Source organism: Propithecus coquereli, unplaced genomic scaffold (genome assembly GCF_000956105.1).
Source record: "Propithecus coquereli isolate 6110/MARCELLA unplaced genomic scaffold, Pcoq_1.0 Scaffold119, whole genome shotgun sequence".
Lineage (NCBI taxonomy): Eukaryota > Metazoa > Chordata > Mammalia > Primates > Indriidae > Propithecus > Propithecus coquereli.
In genome coordinates this window covers 7548416-7560126 of record NW_012135969.1, presented here as the reverse complement: position 1 = coordinate 7560126, position 11711 = coordinate 7548416, and the positions used below count along the sequence as shown (strand labels likewise).

The 11711-nt window shown below is 58.3% G+C and overlaps 1 protein-coding gene across 2 annotated transcripts; it reads right to left on the bottom strand.

The window, feature by feature from the left end:
* Positions 1-867: 867 nt before the first annotated feature.
* On the bottom strand, positions 868-10350 carry SGCA (sarcoglycan, alpha (50kDa dystrophin-associated glycoprotein)). 2 transcript variants are annotated; one of them, XM_012660157.1, is made up of 10 exons: positions 10283-10350; positions 9290-9409; positions 9044-9198; positions 8749-8821; positions 8255-8453; positions 7565-7727; positions 6348-6556; positions 6029-6055; positions 1326-1517; positions 868-1068 (listed from the first exon to the last, which is right to left on the bottom strand). In XM_012660157.1, exons 1-9 carry the CDS (start codon positions 10317-10319, stop codon positions 1337-1339), a joined length of 1164 nt encoding a protein of 387 aa, XP_012515611.1. In that variant the 5' UTR covers positions 10320-10350; the 3' UTR covers positions 868-1068; positions 1326-1336. The 2 variants fall into 2 exon arrangements, with proteins under 2 accessions (XP_012515611.1, XP_012515614.1); XM_012660160.1 differs by lacking the exons at positions 6348-6556; positions 7565-7727.
* Positions 10351-11711: the final 1361 nt, after the last annotated feature.

The following is an 11711-nucleotide window of genomic DNA, read 5'->3' as shown; positions in this document are numbered from 1 at the left end:
GCAGAGACCAAAAGCACCCTAAGAGGGGAGCTGTGTGGCTGTGGGGGTCTGGGGCTCCCTGCAGAAGAAGAGGGAAGAAGAGGCCCAGGTGGTGGGTGGCTGGCCCCTTTTTGGATTCTCTTGGAGCTTCCACCCAGAGCAGGGCTGGGCGGGGGCCTGGCCCTGTGTCCTTCCTCCCCTGCCAGCCCTCCTTTACCTGGGTCCCCTCCCAGGCTCTGTCTGCAGCCCGTCCTCATATGGGAGTGGGGAAATGCGAGACTGCACCCGGCCAGGCTGGCGGCAAGTGGGCAGAGCCCACCCTCTCTGCTCAGCAGGGTTCCGGGCTGTGCCCTGTCCTGTGGACCCCCGCCCTGTCTCTGGGGGAGCCCACAGGGAGGGGAGCCCTTGCGCCCAGGGCATTCAGGGTCCCACGTTCCATCCTCTCTCCTCCATGCCTAGACTGGCTTCTCTCCCAGCACAGGTACAAAGGGACTCTCCCTCCAGCAGATCTCAACAGGTGTCAACCATAAATAAATCAGGTGAGAGCCTGGATCTCCTGCTTCCAGAGCCCCTCAGTCCTCCAGAAGGCACTGTGGAGGCAGACATGCCAGGTTCGAACCCAAGCTCTGCCACTTGCTTGCTCTGTGACCTAGAGTAAGTCACTTGCTCTCCCTAGGCCTCAGTGTCCTTATCTATAAAACGGAGATAATGATCCAGTAGTCCCTCGCAGTTAAGTTCATGTGAGGGCCACGTATAGCAGGACCTTCCTCCTCCTTCCAGAGGATTTGAGAAAATAGCAAGATGCCAAGGATCCAAAGGCTGGCAGCCCCTGGCTGCCTCTGGGGACACCCAGAAGGCAGAAAGGGAAACCAAGGCAGCACCAGCTAGGCAGAGCAGCAGGTATTTATTCTGCGTGTCCTGACACTGAACACCGCCACCCTGCCCCATCCATCTCTCTGCTTGTTCAGAGCCTGGGGTCCAGCTGGGCCAGGAGCTGGAACCAGCAGGTGGGATGTGGCTGGCCAGGGGTCGTGGCTGCTCCGAGTGGACAGAGAAGGGAGGGTGAGGCCAGGGCTGGACCTGGATCAGCTGGGGAGGGACAGTGGAGGGCTATGAGGGCCAGTCCCTGGTCCTCCTGGTGTTCCCACCCTCACCCTCCACCCCCAAGTGCTCGGCATTGGGGGCATAGCCCTGGCACTGCTGGGCACCCCACAGCTGCCTCAGAGGGACAGGCAGGTCCATGTGCCCCTTCCCCCAACCACCCCCATACCCCACCATTTGCCCCAGCCAGAGACGGAGCTCAACTCGTTCCCAGAAATGAGGCTGGCAGTGCCCACTGAACCCACCTGGCGAGGCCTCAGTGCTGGTCCAGGATGAGGGGCACCTGGGCGCTGTCCACGCGGGGGGGCAGCCGCTCACCTGTGCGCACATTGAACATGGGCAGGGTGGAGAGTGGCCGGGGCACCTCGCGGTTGCCTGCCATCTGCCGCAGCTCCTCTGTGTTCCCATGGATGGTGCAGTGGTGGACCATCTGGATGCTGGAGGCACAGGGTCGGGGGCCATCAGCTCAGGGAGTCAGTCGCCCCCGGGTCCAGCCTGGCACTGCTTAAGAGCCACCCTGCTATCCTCCCCACCAGTCAAACACATCACGAGGGCACAGGGAACAAACAGGACGTTCTCTGGTGCCTGTTCCCTGCCAAGTGATTGAGGCACGGGCTCTGGGTGCAGACAGCCTGGATTCAAAGCCGTGTGTCCTTGGCAAGTTGCTTAACCACTCTGTGCCTCAGTTTCCTCAACTGTAAAATGGGGATAATAATATCTACCTTCTAGGATTGCTGTGAAGATGAAATGAGAAAATGTGGCTCAAGCTTTAGAACGGTGCCCAGCAATGATAAGTGCTCATGTCGTACCAAGACATGAATAGATATCCACAGTGGATATATTTTTCCAGAATCCAGCAATTGCTGGGCTAATATAGTATTCCGTTTTTATGTTCTGGTGACCTTCTCTGTCCCTTCTTGCACTCAGCTCCCTCCCTCAGTACTTTCTCCAACCACAGAGCACCTAAGCCTCCTCTCCCCCCACCCCTATGGCCCTGGGTCAGGCTGGCAAACCTGCCTTCCCCTTCACCCTTTCTCACCTCCTCGGTTTGCCCGAGCTGTCTCCCCTTCCAGGAATGCCCTCCCCACATCCTGCCGGGCCTTGAGCATCTCATCCTTTGGCCCCTTGGGCGTGTCCTCCACTCTTTTTGTACCCTGACCCACTCCTGGCCCCACCCCAGCCCACCCCCAGCACCGACCAGTTCCCAACACAGAGTCTTGTCTCCCTGGGCTTGTTTCAGACCAGGGCTCCTCGACGCCAGGCACTGAGCTCCACCCTAAGATCTTCCAAGGGGCTGGAAGTCCCAGCAACACTAAGTAGCCACACCCACAGAGAGTCCTTTCTGAGCGATAGCTCCAGTTCCTCCTCGGGAGGCTCAGCCTCATTGTCTTTGGACGTTCCCAGGGACTTACTTTCTGCTGTCCAGGGGCAAGCTTTAGTTCATTCTGACAGGCGGAGTAGCACAGTAGTTAAACATGAAGACTTGCTTTGAGTTTGAGTCTGGGTTTCACTGCTTCCTGGCTGTGTAACCTTGGGCAAATTACTTAACCTCTCTGTGCCTCGGTTTCCCCAACTATAATGCAGTTGTTGTATGAATTGAATGAGTTAATATAGGAAAAGCACTTAGAACATCTCCTGGTCAAGCTTGTGGCAAGTGGTGGTTATTATCACAGGGAGCCTTCAGTTGCTATTATCATCTTTAGTGTTATTTCACTATGTTGAGCCCGCTGGTGAACTTGGCCTCCAGTAGAAGGGTGTCTCCAAGCCCTTTGTACATGAACCCACCCATATTAGTTGGCCCAGCCTGGTGACATTTTCCCAGGCTACCTGGCTGCCAGGTCAGACAGAGCTGGGACTTTTCATGATAAACAATAAAATGGGTTTTCTTAGAGGGGTTGGGGCCCCAGGCAGGGCTGAAGCGACTCCACTTGCCACTCAGTTACTGATTAGATAGGGGAAGGAAGTGGTCCCCACCCGTGTCCAGGTCTCAGGCAGCGGACACGGACTCCACTTAGAGACTGGCCGGTTAGATTACAGAAAAGACTTCCCAGCTTCATGCTGAACAGGCCACCCTCCTTGGGACGGGAGGGACCAAGTCCTGTCTGGCCAGTGGGAAAACGTGGAGTCATTGTCTAGGGCCGGGGGAGGGTCAAGATGAGCTCTTGAGTCTGGAATTTGGCAAGCCGGGTTGTCCAAAACACAGTTTGACATTCCCAGGCGAGGGGAGACTGAGGGGAAAGAGGGAAACCGGTGTGTGGACGCTGAGACGGAGGCAGCCGGGCAGGTGATGCCCCAGCGGGGAAGGGCCCCAGTCAGTGCGCCCCCGCTCACCCCCAGCCCCACATCTGGGTCTCATTACTCTGGCAACACACAGGTGGAAAAATGTTCACGGGCTGTTTTTCTAGAGCAAGAGCCAAAGCCAGACCCCGCGGTACCTTCCCCACAGTCCTTCCACACCAGCACTTAGGCAGACGCGCGGACAGGCGGCCTTCCCACACACGCATGCGCACGTGCACACGTGTGGCCTGGGCTCACCCACACCCAGCACGCCACCAACACGCGACGAGCGCCGCCTCTGGCGCACAGACCCACAGGAGAGGGTCGTCGGGGCCTGGAGGATTCTGTGACCAGTAAAATCTGATCTGGGTGAAAATCAGGCAGTAGAATACCCTTGCGGATAAATTTGAAAAAATGGCAGGCATGGAACAAGCGGTAAAAATAGGGTTTTGTAGAAATAAATCAACACGAAATCCAAACCAACTAAGGCAAACATCGCACATGGTAAATTGGTTATTGATTTCAAATTGATGGAGGAAGCAGATTTTCCTGATAACATCTGAGCTACAAAATTGACCCAGGAAAGCAGAACCTGGCAGAAATACCAGTCACAAGAGGATAACCACCGTAGCAGTAGGTACGATGGATTAAATTTGGGCAGCGCCCCACCAAAAAAGGAATCAACTTGTGAAATTTACATGGAAAATCTCTGATCCCAATGGGGGAAAATTCTATAAAATAAACATGAAGATAGAAAATAAAAGCAAAGCCTTTTAACTGCTTTGTGTAGAAAGTTGCTCAAGGAATGAAATTGATTTAACGTAGATCAAGGAATTACATCTCTGTTAACTCTGGAACATGTATTCCCCACCAAATTCCACAAATGTTGCTATAATTCTGACGTCTAAAATGTTTGTATTCCTCGACCCCAAACCCAATGATGGGTCGAGATGGTGGGGTCGAAATGGTGGGTTTAACACTGGGGGTCCAGAACACCCGAGATTGGCTTGAGTACGTGCGTATACGCACACGCACACGCCTCGTGTGCGCCCACCCATCTGGCCCACACAGCCGCAGCTGCCCTGCCCAGGACACCTGGCACATCAGATGCCCACACCATCTGCCATCTCCTGTCCACCCCTCCCAGGAGGAAACAAAGGGGCCACTGTGACCCCCACAGGATTCTGGTGGCCTCACAATGTCCCCCTGAGGTCACCAAAGAGATAACCTTGCCACCCCCCTGCACCCACAGCACAAGTCTGCTGAGGCCAACCGTGGGTGATCATCCTCGGTCCTCCCTCTGGCCACCCAGGGGAAGGCGTGGGCCGGAGCTCTACGAGGGAACCAGAACAGGGACGCACCTCCCCCACCCACTGAGGAGCAGCGCAGAGCATTTCCAGCCGCCATCCTGGAGGTCCTTGCACCCAACTCCCTTCACCTACCGCAGGGAGAGATGCAGAAAGACACTTCACAGCTGCCTACGTCTGTGCCCCTGGCCTCAAACACTGCTGTGGGTGGAGGCCAGCAGGCCAGTGTGTCAGGGGTCTCTAGCAAGAGTGAGGCTGGGCACCGAACCGGTTCCAAATCCCACCAGAAGCCCACCATATCCAAGGTGATCCTGAAGACTGTGGCAGACAAGGGAGCACGCAAACGTGTGTCCCTCACCACCCTGAAGAAGGCTGTTGCCACCATGGGCTACAACATGGCACGTAACACCTGTTACTTCAAGCGTGTGCTCAAGGGGCTGGTGGACATGGGCATGCTAAAGCAGGTGACTGGCAAGGGGGCCTCGGGCTCCTACTGCATGGGCAAGAATCGGGCCTCCAAGTCCAAGCTCAAGGTCAAGAGAAGGCGGCGGCAGCAGCAGCAGCGGAGGTCTGGGCAGCGCCGCTCTGGAGGGCGCAGGTCGCCATTGGGCTCCAAACAGGGGCACAAGCAGCTTTTCAAGAGGGTTTGCAGAGTGGCCAAAGGCCGCTGCAATTAACGGGGCAGGCCAGCAAGTGGTCAGGGGCGCCAGGCCCGCCACAGGCTCAGCTCAGTGGAAATAAAAGGAGCCTGACTTATTTCACACCTGTCTCCTGGAATCTGGCGCTCAGGGGAGTAACAGAGGAAGGGGACTGGGGGGCAGAGGAGGGGTAAATCCATGGGTAGGGGACTCCTGGGGCAAAATAAGAGAGATGGACTTGGGAAGGGCTGGCAGTGTTGGAAGCATCCACAGACACAGCTAGTCCAACCGCGTCCCGCTGCAAGGGGAGGATCTGAGGCCAGAAAGGATGATGGAGCCATTGTGTGCTGGCCTGGACCTCGGGTGTCTGACTCATAGTGTGGGGTGTGTGCGTGTGTGTGTGTGTGTGTGTGTGTGTGTGTGTGTGTGTGTGTACACACATGCTAGGAAGCTCTTAAGTTGCTTCTCAAACTCCTTCCCGCAGGGTGGCATCAGGTGCCCTTCTCCTGTGATACAAAAGACTCTTCTATGGGGACCAGCAAATAAGAAAGCAAGGTCAGGATAGGTCAGGCCCAGCAACTGACCAGCCCAGGACTAGGGCTCAGAGGTCAAGGCTGGCTCATCTTCCCAGAGTAATTTGCTTTGTCTATGCTGCCCGTGGAGGTTGGAGGGCCCAGTTTGGCCATCTAGGCAGACTCCCACCCAGCCCCCAGCTCCCCTACTCACTCGGAGGTGGCCAGGTCTCTCTTCAGCCTGTGGAAGAGCGAGGGAGAAGGTTAGCTCAGCTCTGGGCTTGGCCCAAGGCATTCCCAGGGCTCAAGCGTGTGCGGTGGTTTGTGTGTTGTGATTACCCACAACCTCCCTCTGGTGCCAGGCTAGGTGGGTCCCCAGCCCCGAGCTGCCTAGAAAGGGGCCCCACACTCCTTTCTGCCTGGGAACCCCACTCCCTGAGGGGTCTGGGTCCCCATGCAGCAAAGGTGCCACGGAGCGCCCCGTGGGTGTGACCATCAGTGGGTGCCTCCCCGCCCTCTGTCCACACACACACCGTCCCTCCCGTCGGCAGCACATGATGTAGGCCAGCAGCAAGGTGAGCAGCAGGGCTACCAGCAGGGGCACCAGGAGGGTGACCAGAGCGTCCACCAGGAAGTCACGGGCTGGGGCCTCGGTGGGTGGGCAGAAGAATGGGTCATGCTCCAGGATCCCATAGCCTGGGGTTGAGTCCTCATCTGCAGGCTCTGGCACTGACTTGTCCACCTGCACAGAGAGCCCAGGGCTGGCCCAGGAGTGGCTGGCTGGACACAGAGGCCCCCAGGGGACAGGGCAGGGGTTCCGGGGACATCCTTCCTACTCCTCATGCAACCACAGGCCTCCTCCTGCCTGCCTCGCTCAGTTTGTGTGACCTAGCTGGACAAGCACTGGACTAGGAGGCTGAAGAGACAAAGTCCCAGAGAGGCAGGGCAGCACAGTGGTTAGCACACAGATCTGGGGTCTGACTGCCTGGGCTTGAATCCTCACTCAGACAAGCGTTTAGCTGGGATGACTTGCTTGTAAGTGCCTCAGTTTCCTCACCTGTAAAATCGATAATAGTGGCATCTGCCTGCTGGAGTGGTTTTGAGGATAAAACATGTTGATTGGACAGTGCCTAGCAAGTGCTTAAGAATGTTGTCAATTATCTGGCCCTGGCTGTCAACCCCGAATAAGTTCCTGCTCTGTCAGTAATTCACAGAAACAGAAGACACAAGCAGTGGGACCCTGGGTACCTCAGTTCAGTATCCCAGAGCTGTAGTGAGCATCCCTGAGTTATAATACAGAGAGCTATCAGCTCCTGGCTGCAGGCGAGTTTGCCAGGAGGCACCTTAGAAGGAAGCAGACAGAGCTGTCATACAGAGGCCCTTGGTGGGGAAAGGCTTTGGGAATCAGTCTGTGGGGAGGGGGGCATGTGATTGATTGTTTTAGATGTTGGGCTGGGCAGATATGGGACGCGGGGAGCTGGAGACCCCAGGGGTGGAGCGCAGACTCTGTCTCCCTCTTGTGGTAGAAGGTAGAACTTCAGGGGGTGTGCAAAAGACCAAGACCAAGACCAAGACCAAGACCAAGACCAAGACCAAGACTACCTACCGACTGATTGAGGCCAAGACAGATCATCAGAGAAGCAGGGACTAGACAAATCAGAGACTGGAGTGGGAAGCAGTGCGGAGCGAAGGGGGACTGTGATGGGGGCCATGCCCCATCCCCACCCCCAGAACCAGGGTCTCTCCTCACCAGGGACACATTGCACCAGTCAATGCGGAAGTAGGGTGCCAAGGTGTCATAGCAGGATAGAAGTGGAGGCTGGCCCTGGGCGCAGCGGGCATGGCTGTCGGGGGATGCCACCATCTTCAGGCAGGTAGAGAAGGGTGAGGCAGAGCCTACCTTGATATACACCCTGGGCCCAGAGAGAAGCCACTGTCAGCAGAGCGGGGGCAGGGGACCCCAGACACCCCTCTGCCGGGTGTTGTTGAAGCTGTCCTGATTGCAGGCTGTGACCTGGGGATGGGAGAGGGGAGGAGGCCTAGGAGGGGGTTTAGGCAAGAACTGTGGTACAGCAGGGGGCCTGGCAGGAGAGGTCTTAGGGCCCCTGAGATCCGGGGTTATGGTGAAAGTGCACAGAGCATTCCACTCTTCTGTGCCCTGGGGGGCTTTAGCCCCCAGAGAATGTCCTTTGATGGACGGGTCGTCTACGTCCTCACAGGGCACCAGGAAGTAGCCAGGTCTGGGTGACCGGGGCTTAGGCTCAGCAAGGACAGGAAGGAGATGGGGTGGGGCTGGAGGGGAGTGGACAGTGGTGTGAAGCTGGGAGGTGGAGATGGGCATGGTAAAGCCCCACATGGAAATTAGGGAGACCCTGTTTATGCCCACCACCCAGACAAAAAGCAAGCTTTTTCAGGAAGCCCTCCTGGGTTGCACACCTACCCTTCCTTGCGGCCCTCAATGGGAAGTGGGACACGGCCCCCACGGTCCAAGGCAGAAGTGATGTTGAGCAGCTGGAGCTCCCCGGGCTCCCAGAGCCCCCCCAGGGCTGTGAGGAAGTGGCTGGCAGGCATCGAGGGCAGCACCTCCTCCACATCGTGGCTGAGAACCAGGAACTCAGCTTGGTATGGCAGCAGCGGACCTGGGAAGGCCAGGTGGGCACCTCAGGCGTCACCCGGCCCCCAGCTCTGCCCCCCAGATCCTTCCCAAGCCTCCCTCAAGCTCCTCCCCACACCCCCCACACCACCATACCCCATTCTGCCCCCCAAGGCCCTGTACATCACCCTGCCGCCCCAACGACACTTCCCCAACACCCACAGCCTCGCTGGTTTGCCCAAGGCCCCACAGGCTGTGTCCAGCTCCAGAGTCTGGAAGCCCGGTCCAGATCCCTCAAGACTGGTGTTACTGGGGAAGGGGTGGGGCGGGGCAGGAAGTACCTTCTGGGTCCCGAATCACTAGCATCAGCCTCTGTTGAGCGGTGTCAAAGCTGTCCCGATTGTAGGCTGTGACCTGGGGGGTGCGGAGGAGAGCTAATAGGTGGGATCAGGAGAGAAACCAGGCACAGCTAGAGCCCGGTAGGCGGTAGGCGAGGACGGAGACGCCACACCAGATTAGAGGTATGTAAATTATATGCAAATGACTACGAAGGAACACTCAATCCCCACCAGCAGGGCTGCTCCTAGAGGCCACGCTGACCCACCCCCGTGAGCTTTTGAGGGTCCCCGATGGCACCTCGATGACCTGGCTCCCGTGATCTTCTGGGGTAGCGCTGCCGTAGAGGAAGCCAGGGTGGTGGGGGCTGCGCTGGGTGTAGCGCAGCCACCGGGGCAGGTCTGGGTGTCCCTGGAGGTGGGCATGGTAGGTGATGCGGACAGTGGGGGGGACAGCTGGTAGAAGAGAAGAGAGGGGATTAGAGTAACAACAGGAGCCCCGAAAGGCGCAGCCCGGCCCTCCCGGGGTCCAGCAGGCCCCTCTCACCGACGTCCTCGGGAAGGTGCAGAAAGGTCGCATGATCCAAGGTGTGCACAAAGACGCGGCCCACAAGCGGGTGTAGGGTGGTCTGCTGGGCCTTGGTGCCCCCCAGCCCTGCCAGGAGACCTGTGGGGACCCCACAAGTCCCAAACACACAGATCAGCCTCAGTACCTTCCCCTCCAAGTCCTTGGTGCCCCTGTGGGACTTGGAGAAGGGGGCTCCTTTGCTGGCTCCCTGGAAAGGACGGGGGCCCGCAGTGGGAGGGGCAGGCCTGGCTGCGCTGGACATTGCCATCATTGACAAGACCCAGACTTCCATTTGGTTTGGATTTGTGAGGCAGCCGCCCCCACGAAAACCTTTCCACGCCTCAATTTAGGCTCCCCAGTAAGCGTGACAGTGGGCAGGGCCTGATGCTGGGCTGTGTGCATGTGTGAAGGGCACTTGGAAAAGGACCCCATGCCAAATGTCTGAGAGGCTGGAGGGGAGGGGGATGGGAAGGAGCCTACAGAGGAGGGGGTGGCCATTCTGGGACCCAGAAACCCCCTTCTACCTCCCCTAACATCCAGGGAGGAGCAGGGCCAGCCCCAGGGGCCAAGAGGAGCTGAGCGAAGGGGACCCTAAACCCCAAGAGAACTGGAGGACCTGCCCGCCAGCCCCACCCTCCCTCTCAGGGCCAAATTTAGCCTGGGCCCAGGCAGAAGCAGCGGCTGCCAGCCCATTAAAGGGCCCACAACCTTCTGGGCCTGGGCTGGCTGGCCCACCCGGGCCTAGGACACCTCCAGCCAGAGCTCCCAGCCCCACATCTCACATCCCATATCCCAGAGCCCAGCTCCCAGCCTGGACCCCACGCTCGCCATGGCTTCAACACCCCAGAACCCTGCCGGCCCCTGCCTCATCCACCACAGAACCCTCCTCTGAGGACCCTCCTTGCTTCCATCTTATCACTGCAAATCCCCTCCCTCCTCCTGGACCTCCCCCTGAAGAAGGCCCCAACTTGCCCACAAGGAGAGGGATCCAGGTTAGCACGGCTGCCATGGCTGCGCTGGCCTGGCCCTGCCTGTGAGTGACAGAGACAGGGGCAGGGAGGAGGGAGGGAGGGCAGGAGAGGAGGAGTCCCTGAGCAGCTGGGCCCCATCCCCGCCCAGAGCAGCACTCAATCTGGGGAGGACACCCTCCTCATACACAATGTCCTCCAGTCACCCCTCCGGCTGCCACGGTATGTCTTCTAAACCCCCAACCTGACTACCTCGGTCCTCCCTTAAAATCCTGGTGGCTCCCATTCCCCTCCAGCTCATGCCCTTTCCAACTCTTCCTGTACCTGCCCTCCTGTCTAGAATCCCACCTCTGCCCGCTCCCCACCCCAGCCCCCCTCTGCCCCTCCCTGGTGTGACAGGCTCTCTGAAGTCTCCAGCCTCTGCCCAGCCGTTACCTCTGCCTGGAGTTCCCTTCCCACCTTCATCCAAGCAGCAAACTTCCAGTCACCCTTCCAGACCCTGCACAGACACCTGTCTTCTCTCTGAAGCCCTTCTGCCTGCCCTCCTTCTCCTAGGCCAAGCTGGGTGACCCCTTAGCCCCCGGGTGAGACCCAGCCCCTGGGTGACCCCTTAGCCCCCAGGTGAGACCCAGCCACACAGCACTGTGGAGTGGTATCAGTGCTCCGAGCTCCTCGGAGACTGGGATCTTATCTTTATGTCCCTACACCTACTAGTCACCTGGCACAGAGCCTGGTGACTAGTAGGTGTAGTGGCTGGGTGACAGCCTCCTCACAGCAAATGAGCGTGCAGTTCTCTCAGTCCTCACCCCCGGACCAAGCACCCTGAGCATGTAGGTCTGGGAAAAGAGAGTGCCCTGGACAGGAACAGCCAGTTAGAGACAGGTGAGCAGAGGAGGTGCCATCTCTGGCCCATGGAGTCAGGGCTAAGCACACGGGCCTGGAGGTGGGCACACATGTCACCTTGGCCATAACTACACACTGGCAAGAATAGTACTTGCTCTTTGTGTCAGCGTGAGGAATCCCACAGCAGTCCCATAAGCAGGTATCATTATTGTCCCCATTTTACAGATGGTAAAACCGAGGCACAGGGTGAGTAGCTCCCTCAGGACCACATTGCTGAGCAGCCGAATGCACGTGAAGTGCTTAGCCCGGTGCCCACGCAATCAGCGCCAGCCGTCAACGTACTTGTGGGCACCTCTTCCCCATCCTTCCTGTGTCTGCCAAGGATCTTGGTGCGAGTGTGAACGGCGTGGGGCGCCCTCCTCTCCCAGGGTCTCCCACTCAGGGCAGGCAGAGGGGCACTCTGCCTAGGGGCCACGGCCACCAGGCTTCCCACGTCCTTGATGCCCGTGCGAGCGTTCCTCAAGGGCCTCAAGACCAAGGGTGCTGCCCCCCCGCCCTACAACCAAATGCCCCAGGCAAGGACAGCTGGG

Coding starts and splice junctions, on each gene's coding strand:
- SGCA (XM_012660157.1), bottom strand. CDS start 10,319: ATGGCAGCCGTGCTAACCTGGATCCCTCTCCTTGTGG. Junction 9,199..9,289: donor GCACCTTCCCGAGGACGTCG/GTGAGAGGGGCC, acceptor CTCTTCTACCAG/CTGTCCCCCCCACTGTCCGC. Junction 1,518..6,028: donor AGAGACCTGGCCACCTCCGA/GTGAGTAGGGGA, acceptor CTGTGCCTCCAG/CATCCAGATGGTCCACCACT.